Source organism: Lissotriton vulgaris, chromosome 3_2 (genome assembly GCF_964263255.1).
Source record: "Lissotriton vulgaris chromosome 3_2, aLisVul1.2, whole genome shotgun sequence".
NCBI classification, from domain to species: domain Eukaryota; kingdom Metazoa; phylum Chordata; class Amphibia; order Caudata; family Salamandridae; genus Lissotriton; species Lissotriton vulgaris.
The window spans coordinates 269,897,064-269,916,832 of NC_141690.1; the positions used below are offsets into that span (position 1 = coordinate 269,897,064).

General features: G+C 43.8%; 1 protein-coding gene across 1 annotated transcript in view; it reads right to left on the minus strand.

Annotated features, from left to right (window-relative positions):
• Positions 1-6,194: 6,194 nt before the first annotated feature.
• The window catches only part of LOC147725660 (neurofilament light polypeptide-like), a 33,105-nt gene continuing 19,530 nt past the window's right edge, over positions 6,195-19,769 (minus strand). Inside the window, exon 3 of the mRNA XM_086964566.1 lies at positions 6,195-9,180. Within this exon, the coding sequence (XP_086820692.1) occupies positions 9,120-9,180 (61 nt within the window). The 3' untranslated portion in view covers positions 6,195-9,119. The remainder of the gene's footprint in view (positions 9,181-19,769) is intronic.

Sequence of the window (19,769 nt, forward strand, 5' to 3'; positions counted from 1 at the left end):
AGAAGCAACAGACCGAGAACCTCTCCATTATGAGACTTTAGTAGACAAAGGACATAAAGAGAACAGATTAGCAACAGGCTGAGAACCTCTCCATCATCAGACTTTAGGAGACACATGACATAAAGAGAAGAGAGTAGCAACAGGCCAAGAACCTCTTCACCTTTTAGACTTTAGCGGAGGCAGGCCTTAAAGAAAACAGAGTAGCAACAGGCTGAGAACCTCTCCATTGTGAGACTTTAGAAGACACAGAACATATCGAGAACAGAGTAGCAACAGACTGAGAACCTCTCCATCATCAAACTTTAGACGACACAGGACATTAAGAAAACAGAATAGCAACAGACTGAGAACCTCTTTACCATGAGGCTTTAGAGGAAACAGGACATAAAGAGAACAGAGTAGCAACAGACTTAGAACCTATCCATCATCAAACTTTAGAAGACACAGGACATAAAGAGAACAGAGTAGCAACAGGCCAAGAACCTCTTCACCGTGAGACTTTAGAGGATGCAGGACATAAAGAGTACAGAGTAGCAACAGACCGAGAACCTCTCCATCATGAGACTTTAGTAGACAAAGGACATAAAGAGAACAGAGTAGCAACAGGCTTAGATCTTTTCCATCGTGAGACTTGAGAAGACACAGGACATAAAGAGAACAAAGTAGCAACAGGCCAAGAACCTCTTCACCATGAGACTTTAGAGGATGTAGGACTTAAAGAGAACAGAGTAGCAACAGGCTGAGAACCTCTCCATTGTGAGACTTTAGAAGACACAGAACATAACGAGAACAGAGTAGCAACAGACTGAGAACCTGTCCATCATGAGACTTTAGTAGACACAGGACATAAAGAGAACAGAGTAGCAACATGCCTAGATCCTTTCCATTGTGAGACTTGAGAAGACACAGGACATAAAGAGAATAAAGTAGCAACAGGCTGAGAACCTCTCCACTGTGAGACTTTAGAAGACAAAGGACATAACAAGAACAGAGTAGCAACAGACTGAGAACCTCTTCACCGTGAGATTTTACAAGACACAGGACATAAATAGAACAGAGTAGCAACAGACTGAGAACCTCTTCACCATGAGACTTTTAGAGGACGCAGGACATAAAGAGAACAGAGTAGCAACAGACCGAGAACCTCTCCATTATGAGACTTTAGTAGACAAAGGACATAAAGAGAACAAAGTAGCAACAGGCTGAGAACCTCTCCATCATCAGACTTTAGGAGACACAGGACATACAGAGAACAGAGTAGCAACAGGCCAAGAACCTCTTCACCTTTTAGACTTTAGCGGACGCAGGACTTAAAGAAAACAGAGTAGCAACAGGCTGAGAACCTCTCCATTGTGAGACTTTAGAAGACACAGAACATAGCGAGAACAGAGTAGCAACAGAATGAGAACCTCTCCATCATCAAACTTTAGACGACACAGGACATTAAGAAAACAGAATAGCAACAGACTGAGAACCTCTTTACCATGAGACTTTAGAGGAAACAGGACATAAAGAGAACAAAGTAGCAACAGACTTAGAACCTATCCATCATCAGACTTTAGAAGACACAGGACATACAGAGAACAGAGTAGCAACAGGCCAAGAACCTCTTCACCGTGAGACTTTAGTGGATGCAGGACATAAAGAGTCCAGAGTAGCAACAGACCGAGAACCTCTCCATCATGAGACTTTAGTAGACAAAGGACATAAAGAGAACAGAGTAGCAACAGGCTTAGATCTTTTCCATCGTGAGACTTGAGAAGACACAGGACATAAAGAGAACAGAGTAGCAACAGGCTTAGATCCTTTCCATCGTGAGACTTTAGAAGACACAGGACATAAAGAGAACAGAGTAGCAACAGGCCAAGAACCTCTTCACCTTTCAGACTTTACAGGACGCAGGACTTAAAGAAAACAGAGTAGCAACAGGCTGAGAACCTCTCCATTGTGAGACTTTAGAAGACACAGAACATATCGATAACAGAGTAGCATCAGACTGAGAACCTCTCCATCATGAGACTTTAGAAGGCACAGGACATAAAGAGAACAGAGTAGCAACAGGCTGAGAACCTCTCCATCATCAGACCTTAGAGGAAACAGGACATAAAGAGAAGAGAGTAGCAACATGTTTAGATCCTTTCCATTGTGAGACTTTAGAAGACACAGAACATAAATAGAACAGAGTAGCAACAGACTGAGAACCTCTTCACTGTGAGATTTTAGAGGACGCAATAACATAGAGAATAGAGAAGCAACAGACCGAGAACCTCTCCATCATGAGACTTTAGTAGACAAAGGACATAAAGAGAACAGAGTAGCAACAGGCTGAGAACTTCTTCACCATGAGACTTTAGAGGACGCAATAACATAAAGAGACTAGAGAAGCAACAGACCGAGAACCTATCCATCATGAGACTTTATTAGACAAAGGACATAAAGAGAACAGAGTAGCAACAGGCTGGGAACCTCTCCATCATCAGACTTTAGAAGACACAGGAGATAAAGAGAACAGAGTAGCCACAGGCTTAGAACTTTTCCATCGTGAGACTTGAGAAGACACAGGACATAAAGAGAACAGAGTAGGAACAGGCTTAGATCCTTTCCATTGTGAGACTTTAGAAGACACAGGACATAAAGAGAACAGAGTAGCAACAGGCTTAGATCCTTTCCATTGTGAGACTTGAGAAGACACAGGACATAAAGAGAACAAAGTAGCAACAGGCTGAGAACCCAAATAGAACAGAGTAGCAGTAGACTGAGAACCTCTCTATCATCAGACATTAGAAGACACAGGACATAAAGAGAACAGAGTAGCAAAAGACGGAGAACCTCTAGAGAACAGAGTAGCAGTAGACTGCAAACCTCTCCATCATCAGACTTGAGTAGACACAGGACATAAAGACAACAGAGTAGCAACAGACTGAGAACACAAAGTGAACACAGTAGCAGTAGACTGCGAACCTCTCCGTCATCAGACTTTGGGGGACACAGGACACAAAGAGACCGAAGCACCAACAGACTGAGAACCTCTCCATTGTGACACTTTAGAAGACACAGGACATAAAGAGAACAGAGTAGCAACAGACTGAGAACCTCTTTATCGTGAGACTTTAGAAGACACGGGACACACAGAGAACAAAGTAGCAACAGACTGAGAACCTCTCCATCGTGAGACTTTAGAGGACACAGGACATAAAGAGAGCGAAGCACCAACAGACTGAGAACCTCTCCATTGTGACACTTTAGAAGACACAGGACATAAAGAGAACAGAGTAGCAACAGACTGAGAACCTCTCCACCATGAGACTTTAGAGGACACAGGACATAAAGAGAGCGAAGCACCAACAGACTGAGAACCTCTCCATTGTGACACTTTAGAAGACACAGGACATAAAGAGAACAGAGTAGCAACAGACTGAGAACCTCTTTATCGTGAGACTTTAGAAGACACGGGACACACAGAGAACAAAGTAGCAACAGACTGAGAACCTCTCCATCGTGAGACTTTACAAGACACAGAACATAAAGAGAGCAGAGTGGCAACAGACCGAGAAACTCTCCATCCTGAGACTTGAGAAGACACAGGACAGAAAGACAGCTAAGCACCAACAGACTGAGAACCTCTCCATCGTGAGACTTTAGAAGACACAGGACATAAAGAGAAAAGAGTAGCAGCAGACTGAGAACCTCCAGACTGAGAACCTCACCATCGTGAGACTTTAAAAGACACAGGATACACAAAGAACAGAGTAGAACAGATATAGAACCTCTCCATCGTGAGAATTTATAAGACAGCAGACTGAGAACCTATCCTTCATCAGAGTTAAGAAGACACAGAATATGAAGAGAACAGAGTAGCAACAGACTGAGAACACAAAGAGAACAGAGTAGCAGTCGACTAAGAACCTCTCCATCATCAGAATTTAGAAGACACGGGACATAAAGAGAAGAGAGTAGCAACATGCTCAGATCCTTTCCATTGTGAGACTTGAGAAGACACAGGACATAAAGAGAACATAGTAGCAACAGGCTGAGAACCTCTCCATAGTGAGACTTTAGAAGACACAGAACATAAAGAGAACAGAGTAGCAACAGACTGAGAACCTCTTCACCGTGAGACTTTACAAGACACAGGAAATAAAGAGAACAGAGTAGCAACAGATTGAGAACCTCTTCACCGTGAGACTTTAAAAGACACAGGACATAAAGAGAACAGAGTAGCAACATGTTTAGATCCCTTCCATTGTGAGACTTGAGAAGACACAGGACATAAAGAAAACAGGGTAGCAACAGGCTGAGAACCTCTTCACCATGAGACTTTAGAGGACGCAGGACATAAAGAGAACAGAGTAGCAACAGACCGAGAACCTCTCCATCATGAGACTTTAGTAGACAAAGGACATAAAGAGAACAGAGTAGCAACAGGCTGAGCACCTCTCCATCATCAGACTTTAGAAGACACAGGACATCAAGAAAACAGAGTAGCAACAGACTGAGAACCTCTCCATCGTGAGACTTTAGAAGACACAGAACATAAAGGGAACAGAGTAGCAACAGACTGAGAACCTCTTCACCATGAGACTTTAGAGGACGCAGGACATAAAGTGAACAGAGTAGCAACAGACCGAGAACCTCTCCATCATGAGACTTTAGTAGACAAAGGACATAAAGAGAACAGAGTAGCAACATACTGGGAACCTCCAGACTGAGAACCTCTCCATCGTGAGACATTAAAGGACAGCAGACTGAGAACCTATCCTTCATCAGACTTAAGAAGACACAGGATATGAAGAGACCAGAGTAGCAACAGACTGAGAACACAAAGAGAACAGAGTAGCAGTAGACTAAGAACCTCTCCATCATCAGACTTTAGAAGACACAGGACACAAAGAGAACAGAGTAGCAGTAGACTGAGAACCTCTCTCTCTTCAGACTTTAGAAGACATAGGACATAAAGAGAATAGAGTAGCAACAGACTGAGAAGCTCTTCATCATGAAACTTTAGAAGACACAGAACATAACAAGAACAGAGTAGCAACAGACTGAGAACCTCTTCACCTTGAGACTTTAGAGGGCAAAGGACATAAAGAGAGCAGAGTAGCAACAGACCGAGAAACTCTCCATCCTGAGAATTGAGAAGACACAGGACATAAAGAGAACAGAGTAGCAACAGGCTGAGAACCAAAATAGGACAGAGTAGCAGTAGACTGAGAACCTCTCTTTCACCAGACTGAGAACCTCTTTATCGTGAGACTTTAGAAGACACAGAACACACAGAGAACAGAGTAGCAACAGGCTGAGAACCTCTCCACCATGAGACTTTAGAGGACACGGGACATAAAGAGAACAGATCGAGATCATCTGCTATGTGGCAGTGGAGCACACAGAACATGAGGACCACAGACCAGACAACTGAAAATATACAATAAAGGATTCATGGACCTCCAACAGACTAATACCCTGCCCGCCATGATACTCTAGAACAGAAAGAACAAAGAAAGCATGGACACGCAACATATTAGGAACGTCTCCATCATGAATTATTAGATCAAATCCAAACAGAAGGTCATGGATCTTCTAAAGACTTTAACCTGTCCATCATAGCACAACAGAACACACAGACGTTGAAGGGCGTTGACCACTGTTCGATTGCAAACGATTCCATTATACGACAACCCAACATGGAGAATGCACAGATTGTGCATTAAAAACAGATCGAGAACTGCTCCATCAAGAGGCTTTAGATTGATAACCGTCCATTAGAAGGAGCTAAAGCATACAGAGCAGAGAGACCAGGAAGTAAAAAAACACTAAATGATCAGACAAAAGAGAGTAGAGAACATGGTGGGAAAGGTTCAACAATGCAAAACATGTACATTTTATCATCGAATATTGGAACAGAAACAAAACAAAGACAAGTAAACAAAGTAGGGACAAGTAATTAACAACAGATTGAGAACCTCACCCTACTGAGAACCTCATGATGAACAGTTTGAAAACATATCCATCATGAGAAAATTGAACATGAAGAAAACATGTGTTATAAATGAGAGACCGAGATTGCTTCCATCATAAGTCACACGGACATGCAGAACACATGGGTCATGGACCAATAACAGAACAGGAGCATCTCTATCATGTGGCATAGAAACATACAGAACTAAAAAACATAGACCTCCAACAGGTTGAAAACAGGGATCATAGATGGAAAATAAAGGTATAAATATCTCAATGTACTGGAATCTAACAATCACCACACATTAGAATATCTAGAACATAGCGATAATGACGAAAAAAGTCGTCAAACCCTGTTCAGATATCAATAAATGGAACTGAGAGAGCATGGGGAAATAACAGATTCCAAATATGTCAGTAGCAAAGTAATAGAACAAACACAATCAGGGACCTGTAGACCAACAACAGAGTCCAAACCTCTTCACTGATCAGATAAAAGAACATATTGAACAGAGAATCGTCCCTCAGTTAAATGGATTTCATGGACAAACATCAGATCTAAAAACTCTTGCGACAGTAGGAGTAGGCCTTTTCTCATTCCTGATCACAGACCCTACTTGTGGAATCCTCCACGACTGTCCACTATTGGTACTTCTTTCTAGTCTTCATATTCACTCTCTCTCTACTATTTATGACATAATGGGCATCGGACCCTAAGAAGCTCTAACACCCTCCTGTTGCAACCTTCCAAATTCTAAAAAGAAAAGAACCTACAACCGTGCCTTCTCTGGTCTTGCACCAAGAATATGGAACGCTCTTCCTCCTGAGATTAGATCTAATCTCGCTACCGCCTCAATCAAAAAACAAGTTAAATGTTTACTACTGAATGACCATCTACAGCAATAGTCCCGAAGCCACCTTAACTAACTTTTATTTCCTGTTGATATTCTTTGATATCTTTGTTCATCACTGAAATTATGTCTTTCCACGTGCTCCATAATATTTGTTGCTCTTGTTGTACTTTACTTATCCCACAAGATGGGTTGTTGCTTTTGTTTTTTTATATTTGTGCTTGTTAAGGTCCTCTATGGTGTTGTATTAATGCCTCTACCTCCTTTCACTTCCGCTCCTTTGTACAGAGTTCTGATACCCATACGGGTCATGTATGCGCTTTATAAAACTTTTCAAATAAACTGCCAGTGCTATGCTGACTTCAGCCCGCTATATGTACATGCTTTTAACTAGCCCAATAATGTTGAAATGTCATCAAACTGTCTAATTACCATGAACATGGACATGTCTAATAGCTGATCTATCTCAAGCATGAAAAGTGCTGATTGTTGGACCACCCAAAACTGCGAAAGTCCAGTATCATTTATTTTGCTCCCCCACTCTTTATTCACTCTTACTCCTAGGAATATGTTTTGAATGTGTTCTCTTCCTTGGGTACCAGTCTTACACTAATTGTGTACATCGAATATGTTCGACCAAATATCTAGATTGGACAACGCCCCATACTTCTCTTCATTGTACAATATGGACTACAAACATATTGTCAATGTAAGTTAATGAGGAGTCAGTATAGTAAATCCATTCTCCCCAGAGTTTGCTTTCTTTGACGATATGTTCAAAGTCGACATTTGTGCAGTTGATATAAGTGAAGGTCAATATATTTTTGACCTAAATATTTTGAGACCAAACTGTACAGCAGTGATGTCATATATGCTTACTACTTCCAATTGAAATGAAGAAACTCAAACACTTTCTTCTTCTAACCCATCTGGATAAACTTCTCATAGCAGCGACTCATTACTGCTAGGATTGACTGTGTTGACTCCCTACACTCTGGGCTGCTGGCCAATGCTGTCATTGAACATCTAAAGGGTCCAGAGCATGACTCTGGGCTTCATTTAGACCTCGGCGGACGGGTTACTCCATCACAGCGGTGACGGATGTCCTGTCAGCCAAAATATAAATTCCATAGGATCCTCTGAGGTTAATATTTTGGTGCACGGGATGTCCGTCGTCGCTGTGACGGGATGAGCCATCCGACAAGATCTGAATTACGCTCCATGTGTTTAATATGTGGCCTGAAGAAACATACCATCAATATCCTTGGCTTGCATTGCTCTTAAGGTACAAATTAAGGCATATGTGTTGGTTACAGATGCCTCTTTCCCCTCTTGTCTATGAGGCAAAACTCAGCATTGGGCAACACAGATCCCTTAACAGGTCTACACTTTGGTTAACCTACTTCAGAAGTATAATAAAAAATGACGGATACCTAGGACACTAGGACTCCCATCTCTGGAAACCCTCCCCATAAAGCAACCAACCATCTTCAATTCTGAGTCCACCTGAAATCCCCCTTTTTAATGTTGTGTTCCTCTTTCTCTCCAGTTGTGCAGTATTATCAGTGCCAGGAGGTGGACCACCCCATAGTGCACCCTTTTCAGATAATACTTCAAAAATAGAGTCAGAACATTCCCACCATGAGACAATGCTAGACACGGCCAAGGTGCTGTAAGTGAAGACTCCTAACAACAGACATTGGGGTTTAGGACCTCCTCCAGGTATAGGAGGCAATGACTGCCAGCGGGACAATGTGCTTTTGGTGTGTAACCTTGCGTAAACGAGGGACTACGAAAGTTTAGTTTCTTCATGTCCATATTATATGACCGATTATTTTGTCATCAAGAAGAAGGTCAAAGACTTCTCAATATGGAAGGAATTGACGATGAGGACAGTGATGAATACTGACTACTGGAAGAACCAATGGACGGCAAATAACTTGAAGATGTTGACAACAAAGATGTGACGCTTTGATGGGTAGAGTAAAAATGTGTGGCCTGAAATGCTATCTGAGAGGATGAAGAACTAGGGGATGACCTAAGCATGGATCCCAACGACTGTGTGACCGAGGTTTGAGCAGGATCCGCTGCACCGGCAGGTCATAGCACCATGGCAAGAGGATGATTCACAGCTGAATGACCTGAGGAAGTCATCTGATTGGTCCCATCAGCCAACATCTGCAGCACACACAGGTTTCTCAACGGGCTGAGGAGATGCCAGAAGGAACAAGGGAGAAGTGGAATAGTGCGGACATGGACATGTGAAATGGAACAGGTCTTGGTAGGGCAGAGGAGGGCAGCTCCCCAATGCCTTTAGCTGAACCCAGGAAAGGAGGTGTAACTCAATCGGATCTCTTCCCCTTCCAGCAGTTTCCTGAGGAGCAAAACATAAACACAAGCATAATTTAGAAACAGTCTATGGTCTTGGAGTGCTTCCTAATACTGCATTGTGCATTAGCAACACCAACAATCTTGGTCTGAAAGATATATGAAAGGCTGTCCCATATCTACAAACTTCAGCTAATTCTGAAAAGCAAGTCTAACATTGAGTGTTTTTCATAATTTCAAATGAGGATAAGGAACGCCCTATTTGATTAACGTTAGGTTTGGGATCAGTGGGAAAAACAGAAACCATAAACTAAAGAACGTATCCCACACGGCCTGCCTTTCTGCATTTCCGCATTTGGTGGCCTGACCAAAGACAAGTTCAAACAATTTATAGTTAATACATTTACATATATTTTATTTACTTTGTATTATGAATTGGTAAATATATACTTCAGTGCTTGTTCATCTCATATCCACAATATTATTTACAATTCTCAAGATCATCAGATTTTTACTTTTTTCTTCATGTATCAAAAAACATTTTTACAAAACGTTTGTGAATTTTCCATAAAAACCTTTTACACTGCACAATATCACGATTTTCTTACATGTATGTACCATCGGCTTTAGACATCCAAAGAGGCACTCCACCCAGGGTAGAGGGTAGAGTTTGCCTTCTCAGCAGGTTAGAGTAGAGAGTAGATGTTGCCTTCTCAGCAGGTTAGGTTAGAGGGTATATTCTTACTTATCAGCAGGTTAGGGTAGAGGGTAGCGTTTGCCTTTTCCGCAGGTTAGGGTAGAGAGTAGAATTTGTCTACTCAACAGATTAGGGTTGAGGGTAGATTTTGCCTTGTCAGCAGGTTAGGGTAGAGGGTAGATTTTTCCTTCTCAGCAGTTAGGATAGAGGGTAGATTATGCCTTCTCAGCAGGTTAGGGTAGAAAGTAGGTTTTGCCTACTCAGCAGGTATGGGAAGAGAGTAGATTTTGCCTTCTAAGAGGGTTAGGGTAGTTGGTAGATTTTGCCTTCACAGCAGAGTAGGGTAGAGGGTAGATTTTGCCTCCGCAGCAGGTAAGAGTAGAGGGTACAGGTAGCCTTCTCAGCAGGTATAAATAGGTGTTGCCTTCTCAGCAGGTTAGGGTAAATGTTGCCTTCTCAGCAGGTTAGGGAAGAGGGTAGATTTTGCCTACTCAGCATATTAGGGTAGAGGGTAGATTTTGTCTACTCAGCAGGTTAGTGAAGAGGGTAGATTTTGCCTTCTAAGAGGGTTAGTGTAGTTGGTAGATTTTGCCTTTACAGCAGGGTAGGGTAGAGGGTAGATTTTGCCTTGGCAGCACGTTTAAGTAGCGGGTAGAGGTTACTTTCTCAGCAGGTTAGGGTAGATTTTGCCTTTTCAGCAGGTAAGGGTAGAAGGTAAATTTGCCTTTTCAGCAGGTTAGGGTAGATTTTGCCTTCTAAGCAAGTTAGGGAAGAGGGTAGATTTTGCCTTCTCAGCGGGCCAGAGTAGAGGGTAGATTTTGCCTATTCAGTAGATTAGGGCGAAGGGTAGATTTTGCCTTCTCAGCAGGTTAGGGCAGAGGGTAGATTTGTCCTTCTCAGCAGGTTAGGGCACGTTATGGCAGAGGGCAGATTTTGCCTTCTCAGGAGTTCAGGGCAGAGGGTAAATTTTTCCTCATGAGCAGGTTAGGATAGTGGGTAGATGTTGCCTTCTAAGCAGATTAGGGTAGAGGATAGATTGTGCCTTCTCAGCAGGTAAGGGCAGGGGGTAGATTTTGCCTTCTCAGCAGGTTAGGGCAGAGGGTAGATTTTGCTTTCTAAATAGGTTAGGGTAGAGGTAGGTTTTGCCTTCACAGCAGGTTTGAGTAGCGTGTAGAGGTTACCTTCTCAGCGGGTTAGGGTAGATTTTGCCTTCTAAGCAAGTTAGGATACAGGGTAGATGTTGCCTTCTCAGTAGTTAGGGTAGGGGGTAGATTTGCCTTTTCAGCAGGTTAGGGTAGGGTAGATTTTGCCTACTCAGTAGATTAGGGCGGAGGGTAGATTTTGCCTTCTCAGCAGGTTAGGGCAGAGGGTAGATTTTTCCTTCTCAGCAGGGTATGGCAGGCTAGGGCAGATTTTGCCTTCTCAGCAGTTTAGGGCAGAGGGTAGATTTTGACTTATAATCAGGTTAGGATAGAGGGTAGATGTTGCCTTTTAAGCAGGTTAGGGTAGAGGATATAGTTTGCCTTCTCAGCAGGTAAGGGCAGAGGGTGGATTTTGCCTTCTCCGCAGGTTAGGGTGGATAGTAGATTTTGCCTTCTCAGCAGGTTGGGGCAGAGGGTAGATTGTGCCTTCTAAGTAGGTTAGGGTAGAGTGTAGATGTTGCCTTCTAAGCAGGTTAGGGTAGAGGGTAGATTTTGCCTTCGCAGCAGGTTATAGTAGAGGGTAGAGTTTGCCTTCACAGAAGGTATGGGTAGAGGGTTGATTTTGCCTTCTCAGTAGTTGGGGTAGAGGGTAGATTTTGCCTTCTCAGCAGTTAAGGGCAGAGGGTAGATTTTTCCTTCTCAGCAGGTAAGGGTAGAGGGTAGATTTAGCTTTCTAAGCAGGTTAGGGCAGAGGGTCGATTTTGCCTTCTCAGCGGGCCAGAGTAGAGGGTAGATTTTGCCTACTCAGTAGATTAGGGCGGTGGGTAGATTTTTCCTTCTCAGCAGGTTAGGGCAGGTTAGTGCAGGTTAGGGCAGAGGGCAGATTTTACCTTCTCAGCCGTTTAGGGCACAGGGTCGATTTTGCATTATAAGCAGGTTAGGGTAGAGGGTAGATGTTGCCTTTGCAGCAGGTTATAGTAGAGTGTAGAGGTTACCTTCTCAGCAGGTTAGGGTAAATTTTGCCTGGTAAGCAGGTTAGGTCAGAGGGTAGGTTTTCCTTCTCAGCAGGTTAGGGTAGAGGGTAGATGTTGCCTTCGCAGCAGGTTATAGTAGAGGGTGGAGGTTACCTTCTCAGGAGGTTAGGGTAGATTTTACCTTCTCAGCGGGTTAGGGTAGAGGGTAGATGTTTCCTTCTCAGCAGGGTATGGGGAGTTTGATGCTTGGTGGTTGCAAGCTATACGGATGTCAAAACCTGGTTCACAGATCTAGTCTTTGGTAGCGGATGTATGTCATTACAACGCATACTTTTACAATGCATACCTTTACAACGCATTTTTTACACTGCAACATCCATTACAACGCATTCCATTACAACGCATGCCATTACAACGAAATCTTTGAAACTACCTTTACAACGCATTCCACTACAACGCATACTACATTTACAACGCTTACCATTACAACGCATACCATTACATTGCATGTATGGTAAGTGTTGGATAGTGTAGGGGTAAAAATTACTATTCTAACTCCAGGGGGTGCAACAGTAGAGTAAGTGTTGGATAGTGTAGGTATGCTTTGTAATGACTGTGTTGTAAAGGTATGCGTTGTAGTGGTATGCATTGTAGTGTCATGCGTTGTAATGGTTGCGTTGTAATGGCATGCGTTGTAATGGATGTTGCAGTGTAAAAGTTTAGTTGTAAAGGTAGTGCGTTGTAAAAGTTGCGTTGTAAGTGTTGTTTCCCATTGGTAGCATCTCCTGCAGCATCAATATCTATGTGCACCTGCTGGCATTCGAATACCCCCTCTCTGGGTCATGTCCCAGTCAGGGGGTACTGATCAGTGTCTGTGGTGGGTACTTTTGCCATTTAGTTTTACAAAAAGATATCCCTCCTGGAACCTCGAAAGGGCCTATGGTGGTGAAATGAGAAAAAGTAAAGGAAGGGGAGAACAACCGTCAGTGATGTAGGAGATGAACAGAACACCTATAGGAGTCTGCACCTTACAGATTAAGTAATGGACCCGGGCTGTAAGGTAGGAAGGGAGGGAGACCCTTTTGTTATTATAGCCCTCGCTCACTCTCGTAGTGTCATGCTTCATCGTCGGGCTCATCCTGGCTCCTAAAGGTCAGGGTGGGCTCGACCGCATTCCAGGGAGCACTTGTGGAGATTTTGGGTAGGGGTGGTGGGGGGGGGGGGGGGGGGGTAATGTTAAACATAACATTTCTCTCCCACTTCTAAAGTATCCTTTATTCGTGGAGTTGGGGTTGATTAAACAAGCATTGAAAATGCAATAGGTCTTACCTTTGATTAAGTTAAAGCCATTTGCATTGCTAATGGTATCGTATAGCAAAGCAAATGGTGTTAAATTTAATTAAAGGCGAGACCTATTGCATTTTCAATGCTTATTATTAAGTGTAAGGCGAAAAGGTTATCAACCTTTACAGTGTAGGCTTTGTTCTGCAAAACCAGCTCAGTCCCTTTTATAAGGAAAAAATCTGAAGTCCAAGCAAGTTTTCCACATGGCCTGGACCAGCACTGAAGGCACGGCCTCCCAAACCGGGTCTTCCTAGGCAGGGGCAACTGCTTGAAGGCCTTTGTGGTGCCCTAGCACCCTCGGTGAAAGGCTGTGATGCGTTAAATGTAAGACTTGTACAGAGGCCATGGGAAGGTGTAGGGCACCTGGAGGTGCACACAGCGTTGGACACCTGAAAGAGGCGAGACTAATGTCGTAATATACCCATCCATGCAAGAAGGGACACTCAACAAAATGGATGGAGACGCTGCTTGGCATAAAGACCCTGATGGAGGACAGGTTAAAGGTCACGCCTGTGGATATGCTGCTTACCAGTGGTACAAGCTCGTCTTTCTGAAGGGGAGCGTAAACATCGAGTTTAGAAGTGAGTAACATATTGGCGCCCTGTTTATTTCAGTGAAAGTTTGGTGAACCCCAGGCTAGAACTTGTCTGATTGTGAGCACTTCGATTAATCTCCTTGTGCCTACGATTGTAAATGTGTAGCCTGTGATACACCTGTGTAATTCAAAAGAAGTAAATCTACACTTAATGTATGTGATTTGGCATCATCTCGCTCTGCTCAGGTAGATTTGTGCTAAGTAACCATGAATCCATGCAATGGGCATCCATTAACACCTGGGGATGATAGGGTGAGACCAGCAGGACTGAGGAAAGATGAGAGAAGAAGAACAGAAGAGAGGCGAGACAGGTGGGAGCACTGAGGAAAGATGAGAGAAGAAGAATAGAAGAGAGGCGAGACAGGCGGGAGCACTGAGGAAAGATGAGAGAAGAAGAACAGAAGAGAGGCGAGACAGGCGGGAGCACTGAGGAAAGATGAGAGAAGAAGAACAGAAGAGAGGCGAGACAGGCGGGAGCACTGAGGAAAGATGAGAGAAGAAGAACAGAAGAGAGGCGAGACAGGCGGGAGCACTGAGGAAAGATGAGAGAAGAAGAACAGAAGAGAGGCGAGACAGGCGGGAGCACTGAGGAAAGATGAGAGAAGAAGAACAGAAGAGAGGCGAGACAGGCGGGAGCACGGAGGAAAGATGAGAGAAGAAGAACAGAAGAGAGGCGAGACAGGCGGGAGCAGGGAGGAAAGATGAGAGAAGAAGAACAGAAGAAAGCCGAGACAGGCGGGAGCACTGAGGAAAGATGAGAGAAGAAGAACAGAAGAGAGGCGAGACAGGCGGGAACACTGAGGAAAGATGAGAGAAGAAGAACAGAAGAGAGGCGAGACAGGCGGGAGCACTGAGGAAAGATGAGAGAAGAAGAACAGAAGAAAGCCGAGACAGGCGGGAGCACTGAGGAAAGATGAGAGAAGTCAAAATAGAAGAAAGCAGAGACAAACAGGAGGACTGAGGAAAGGAGAGACAAGTGAGATTGAGAAAAGGTGTAGCGAAGAGTGAACAGGACAGTGTGGTGAGCGATAGTGATGGAGTGTGGGTTAAGGCATACAAGAGGCAAGGGACCATTTGTTGGGGCATGAAGGAGAGGTGTGGTGAGACTCAGTGAAGTGTGGGGAAGGCATAATAATAATAATAATAATCTTTATTTGGATATAAATATCCTTAAAGAGAGCGCCAACAACAATAGACGTTATTAAGACAAAAAAAAAAAACAATTAAACAACAGTGATTAAAAGCAAATCTTCCAAGAAACTTTGAAACCTAAGAAGTTTGTGGTACTATCAAGTTAACAATATTGGGATTTAAAAAAATGGTCTTGTAGTCGGCGAATAGCTACAAGTTATGATAAAATGGGATCAGATAAAAAGTAGCAGCAACAGTTCAATAGCAGCGGGTTGTGATAAAATGCGATCAGATAAAAATAAGAAAACAGTTTTAGCAGCTTAGAAATGAGTGCAAATTAATTTAAACTATTGCTTGCAAAGGAGAAGCATACGTAAAATTACGATATGCAAAGCGTATATAGGTTGTAAGGCCTATATTTAAAGCTGTGTTTTCGGGGCTTAGAGCTGCAATAATTGCCTGTCTGCAGGTCCGAATACCCAACCTATTCCACTCCGTTTTCAGTTTGCGTCTGCACTGTGGCATGAGGGCAGGGCAGGGCAGAGACAGACCACGTGCTCCAAGGTTTCAGCCGTCTTGCCGCACCCTCTGCACCATAGAACTTCTGACGTACGACGCTAGCAGGGCAAATCTTTTAAGAATTACCAGTCACCCAGTCTAATAGCCATGAAGCTAAGTTTTAGGTACAGGGAGTAAGTGCAGGACAGATAGGTGGCAGGAGATAGCCGCCCATAAGAATTCATAATTGCCCATGCGTGTCTGCGTTTGGCAAAATGGGCTTTGTCAATGATAAGGGAGCTCATTCTGACACATTTCTTAATGCTAGTTTCGAATGCTGTCGTACTGGGGTTGAGGGCCCTGGGCCCAGAGCTCGCCCGCAGACATTTCGCGGATGGAATCCTTGAAGAGGCGACCATACGAGCCCCATGGATTTTTCTCGGTAATGTCTAATCAAACTAGTGACTCTAGTGAGCCAGTGTCTGCTTGTCTAAGTTTGTGGCAAAGATTTAAATATGTGCCGATGTTGGATACTCATAATTTAATAAGCCCAGTTCTAATCTGATCTGGGCAGCAGAAGCGTTTTTTGGCAAATGGGGAACTTTTTTGTAAATATTGGTCACGTGTTGGTTTAAATTGGTGTTTAAATTACCAATGAAAATCTCAATGCCATATGACAAGGTCGGTCCAATTTTTGCTCTCATAACTTCCAGTAAAGGTGATAGACTTGGACCAGACAGATTTTTTGAGAGCTTAGAGAGGGTCACCTTTAGGGTCATGGCTTTTGCTGATATCTCATTGCGCTGTTTAACAAAGTTACCCCTGGGGTCAAAATTGACCCCAAAGTACTTGTATGTCCTTCCTATTGCAAGGCTCGCGTTGTTATACAACCAGCCACTCCCGACGTTACGTTTTCTTCCAAAGATAACCACTTGGGTTTTCTTTAGGTTAACCTCTAATTTATTCGCGGTGGTGTAGTTGTATAGTTATTCCAGAAGCCTTTGCAGTCCCACACGTGTAAGACTCAAGAGAACTAAGTCGTCAGCGTAAAGAAGGTTGCTTATAGGCAAGCCTCCCATCTTTGGGGGGTGACTGTTGATTTCTTCTAGGGCTGCCGGCAGGTCTGCTATAAATAAGTTAAAAAGAAGTGGGGCCAGCACACATCCCTGTTTAACGCCTCTGGTTGTCATGATTTTCAGAGAGAGATGTGTGCCGGACTCCAACTTTACTTGAACCCAAGTGAAGAATGTAACTGAATAATTAACTCTAGAAGTTTTATGGGATCCCCCATTTCTTTAGCTTTTCCCATAGGATAGCCCTGGGAACCCGGTCGAAGGCAGCTTTAAAATCAACAAAATAACAAAAACCAGCCCTGGATGTAGAAGATACTCTGTCAACAATTATAGACAATGTCAGTAAGATAGTCAGAGTGCCAGATTTGGCGGTGAAGCCGGTTTGATTCATTGGAATCAGGTTGTTCTGTTCCGCCCATGTTCTCAGCTCCTTCAAGAGAATTCCTGCGTAGTGCTTAGCCTCAAAGGCAGACCAACTGGATTCTTGAATGTTAGCTGACCCTGAGCTGGACTAGAATTGTGGCGATTGATTAAGGCCCAAACTTTTCTTGCATTGCGGTTTTTGCTCTCCCATATTAATTTGCACCAGAATTGACTTTGGTGAGATTGATTAACTTTTTGTATAGCCTGCCTGAATTATTTTTGAGCAATTTTGTACAGATTTAGGAGCTTGTTGTTTCCTGGGGATTTCGTAAGAGACCGCAGGGCATTGTTTCTGGATTTCTTCAGCACCCTCATTTCGCTTGAGATTGAGAACTGACGACTGGAAGAATCCTTGTGGTGGAACTGTTTAGCTGGGAAGAGGGTTATCAATTGTGAGCAGAGCATCGTCCATGCAGCAGTTGGAGAGAGCGCCGGGTCAGTACCAACTGATATAAGAGCCAGACTTGCCTTCATGACATTGGGGCTTATATCTTCACTCCATCTTAGGCGCTTCAAGTTTTCACAATACGTTCCTGTACATGCTGTTGAGTCAGGTTTATGGAACTCTGGCTTTACATTGAGGGTCACAGTCTGGGGACGATGGTCACTTTCTGTTCGAGGGTGAATACTGAAGTTGCCCAGGTGTTTAAGCAGGGCCGAATTGCAGATGGTATAGTCTAGGTAGGATTGTTTGCGGCCGTTTGTCCAGGACCATTTTGATGGAGTGTCTTCCGTGGATCTGCCATTCATTATCAGGAATCCGGCACTGTGCTGTTGCAGCACACAGAGTTCTCCCAGACCACAGTAGGCTTGGTTTGGTGGTTTTGACTGTGCCTCTGCCTCATTGGATACGAATGGAATAAACCCTTCGTAGTCTTCAGTGTTACCCTGAAAGAGATTGGTGTTAAAGTCCCCTGAAACTATGCAGTCGGAGTTAGGTTGATCCGCAGCCAGGTCGCACACAATTTTCATTAAGCGGATTAGATGGGCCATTTTTGTGCTTGTACTCGGGTTGATGTAGATGTTAAGTAATAGTTTAATAACACTGTGGGGTAGCCTGGAATGGAATAGGGGTAGATTTTGATACCCCATTCCCAAAAGGTAGCCTTGTTTTTCAAGAATGCTCGTGCTCAAGTGGTGGATCTGAATGACACTAGAGTAACCTCGGAGGGTTGTGTTCTCTTGGTGGAAGGAATTCAATGGACTCAATGTTATCCGATCTAAGGGCCTCAAAACCCGGGGCACCATTCGCTAATTTTAATATATTTGACCTGTTGAGGGTGTCATGCTGAACTTTTGACTTATATTCAGGGGCGAAGAGTATTTTGGAACCCTGTAGGTCGCATTTAGCACCCTTACTGCTTGGGCTATGGTTGGACTGAGTTGTTTTATTGGTTAAGAAGCCCACGTCCGATCCCAGTTAAAGTTGGGGAGGATTTTGTGGGGCCCTGCTCCGTATCTGGGTGTTTAAGAGTGAGGTTGTTTTTTTTTTGTAGATTACTTTTGAAAGGTTAGGTCCAGTGTTTAGTTTTCCCAACCAGGGTAAGCTTGAGGAGAGAACTGGTTGGGATTGGATTGTCATTACTGTGGTCATCGATTGAGTTGGGTCATTAGGTTTAACCCATAATGTTTCAGTGGGGGCTGAAGGTCATGTGCTGCTGGTTCTGCAGATGTGGTAATACCATCTTGGCTACGACCGGAGGTCTGTTGACAGGCACTCGAAGGTGAGTCACCCGTGAGTGGGTTTTGACAGGGGGTTGTTGACGTTGATGGTGATTGTGGGACACTTGGGACTTTTTTGTTGACAGCAGTTACGAACAACGGAAATAGTTTGTCAGGGTCGACTGTTGAATTTAGTCTTAGTTTGTTTCTTTGTTTGCGCTGACGTTTGCGCTCTCTATTGCTAATGCGAGGCATGGTGGCAGGGAGTGTTTCAGGGTTGGGAGTATCTACAGCGGCTGAGTTGACAGGCGCCCCTACCACAGTAGTGCTGGTGGGGTGTGCTTGCCCGCTTGCTGCCCAATTTTTTATGGCCAGTGATTCGGTCGGCAATGCTGGAGTAGGGGAGCCTTTAGGGTGGTGGGGGTCGTCTAGATAGTCAATCTGAATTGTTGGGGGTTCTGATGCCCCGATCGGCTGAATCCCGGTTGCAGGTGCAAGCAAAGGATTGGCTAATTCTGAATATACAATTATGGGTTTTTGGGGTAGCTGGTGTAGACATTCTGATAAATTACCTCCCTTCAATTGCTTAACCTCGCTTATGACGGTGGATAGGAAGGCTGGAAGCGAGGAAAGTGAATCAATGATGGGTGAACAGCAGCAGAACGACTGTACTAATTTTGAGGATGATTGTGCTCCTATAATTAAATTATTCGATTTATCCAAATTGTTGTTGATCCCTGCTATGAAGAGTGCTAAAGTGTTCAGTAGATCAACCTGCGTGTCCAATTTATCCGAGTGATAATTTAGGGCAGTGACTGTCAATTGAAAGGTTTGAAGTAGTTGAGGCCAAACGCTCGATTTTGTGGAGACGTCTTGGTGTGGCTCTTTTTTTGGTGTTAGATTGGGTGAGTTTTGAGGGTTTTTGAAGAAAAGGACAGGTCCGCTAACAAGTTGGTCATTTGAGTCAGTTTTTTGTGGCAATTTTAAAGTGGTTATTGTTCCTGCTGATGGTGGGCGTGAACGTTGTTGAGGATTTGTCGAATCTGGGCTCCCCTCTGAAGCACTTGGGACGTGTAATGTGGGGGGACTAAATATG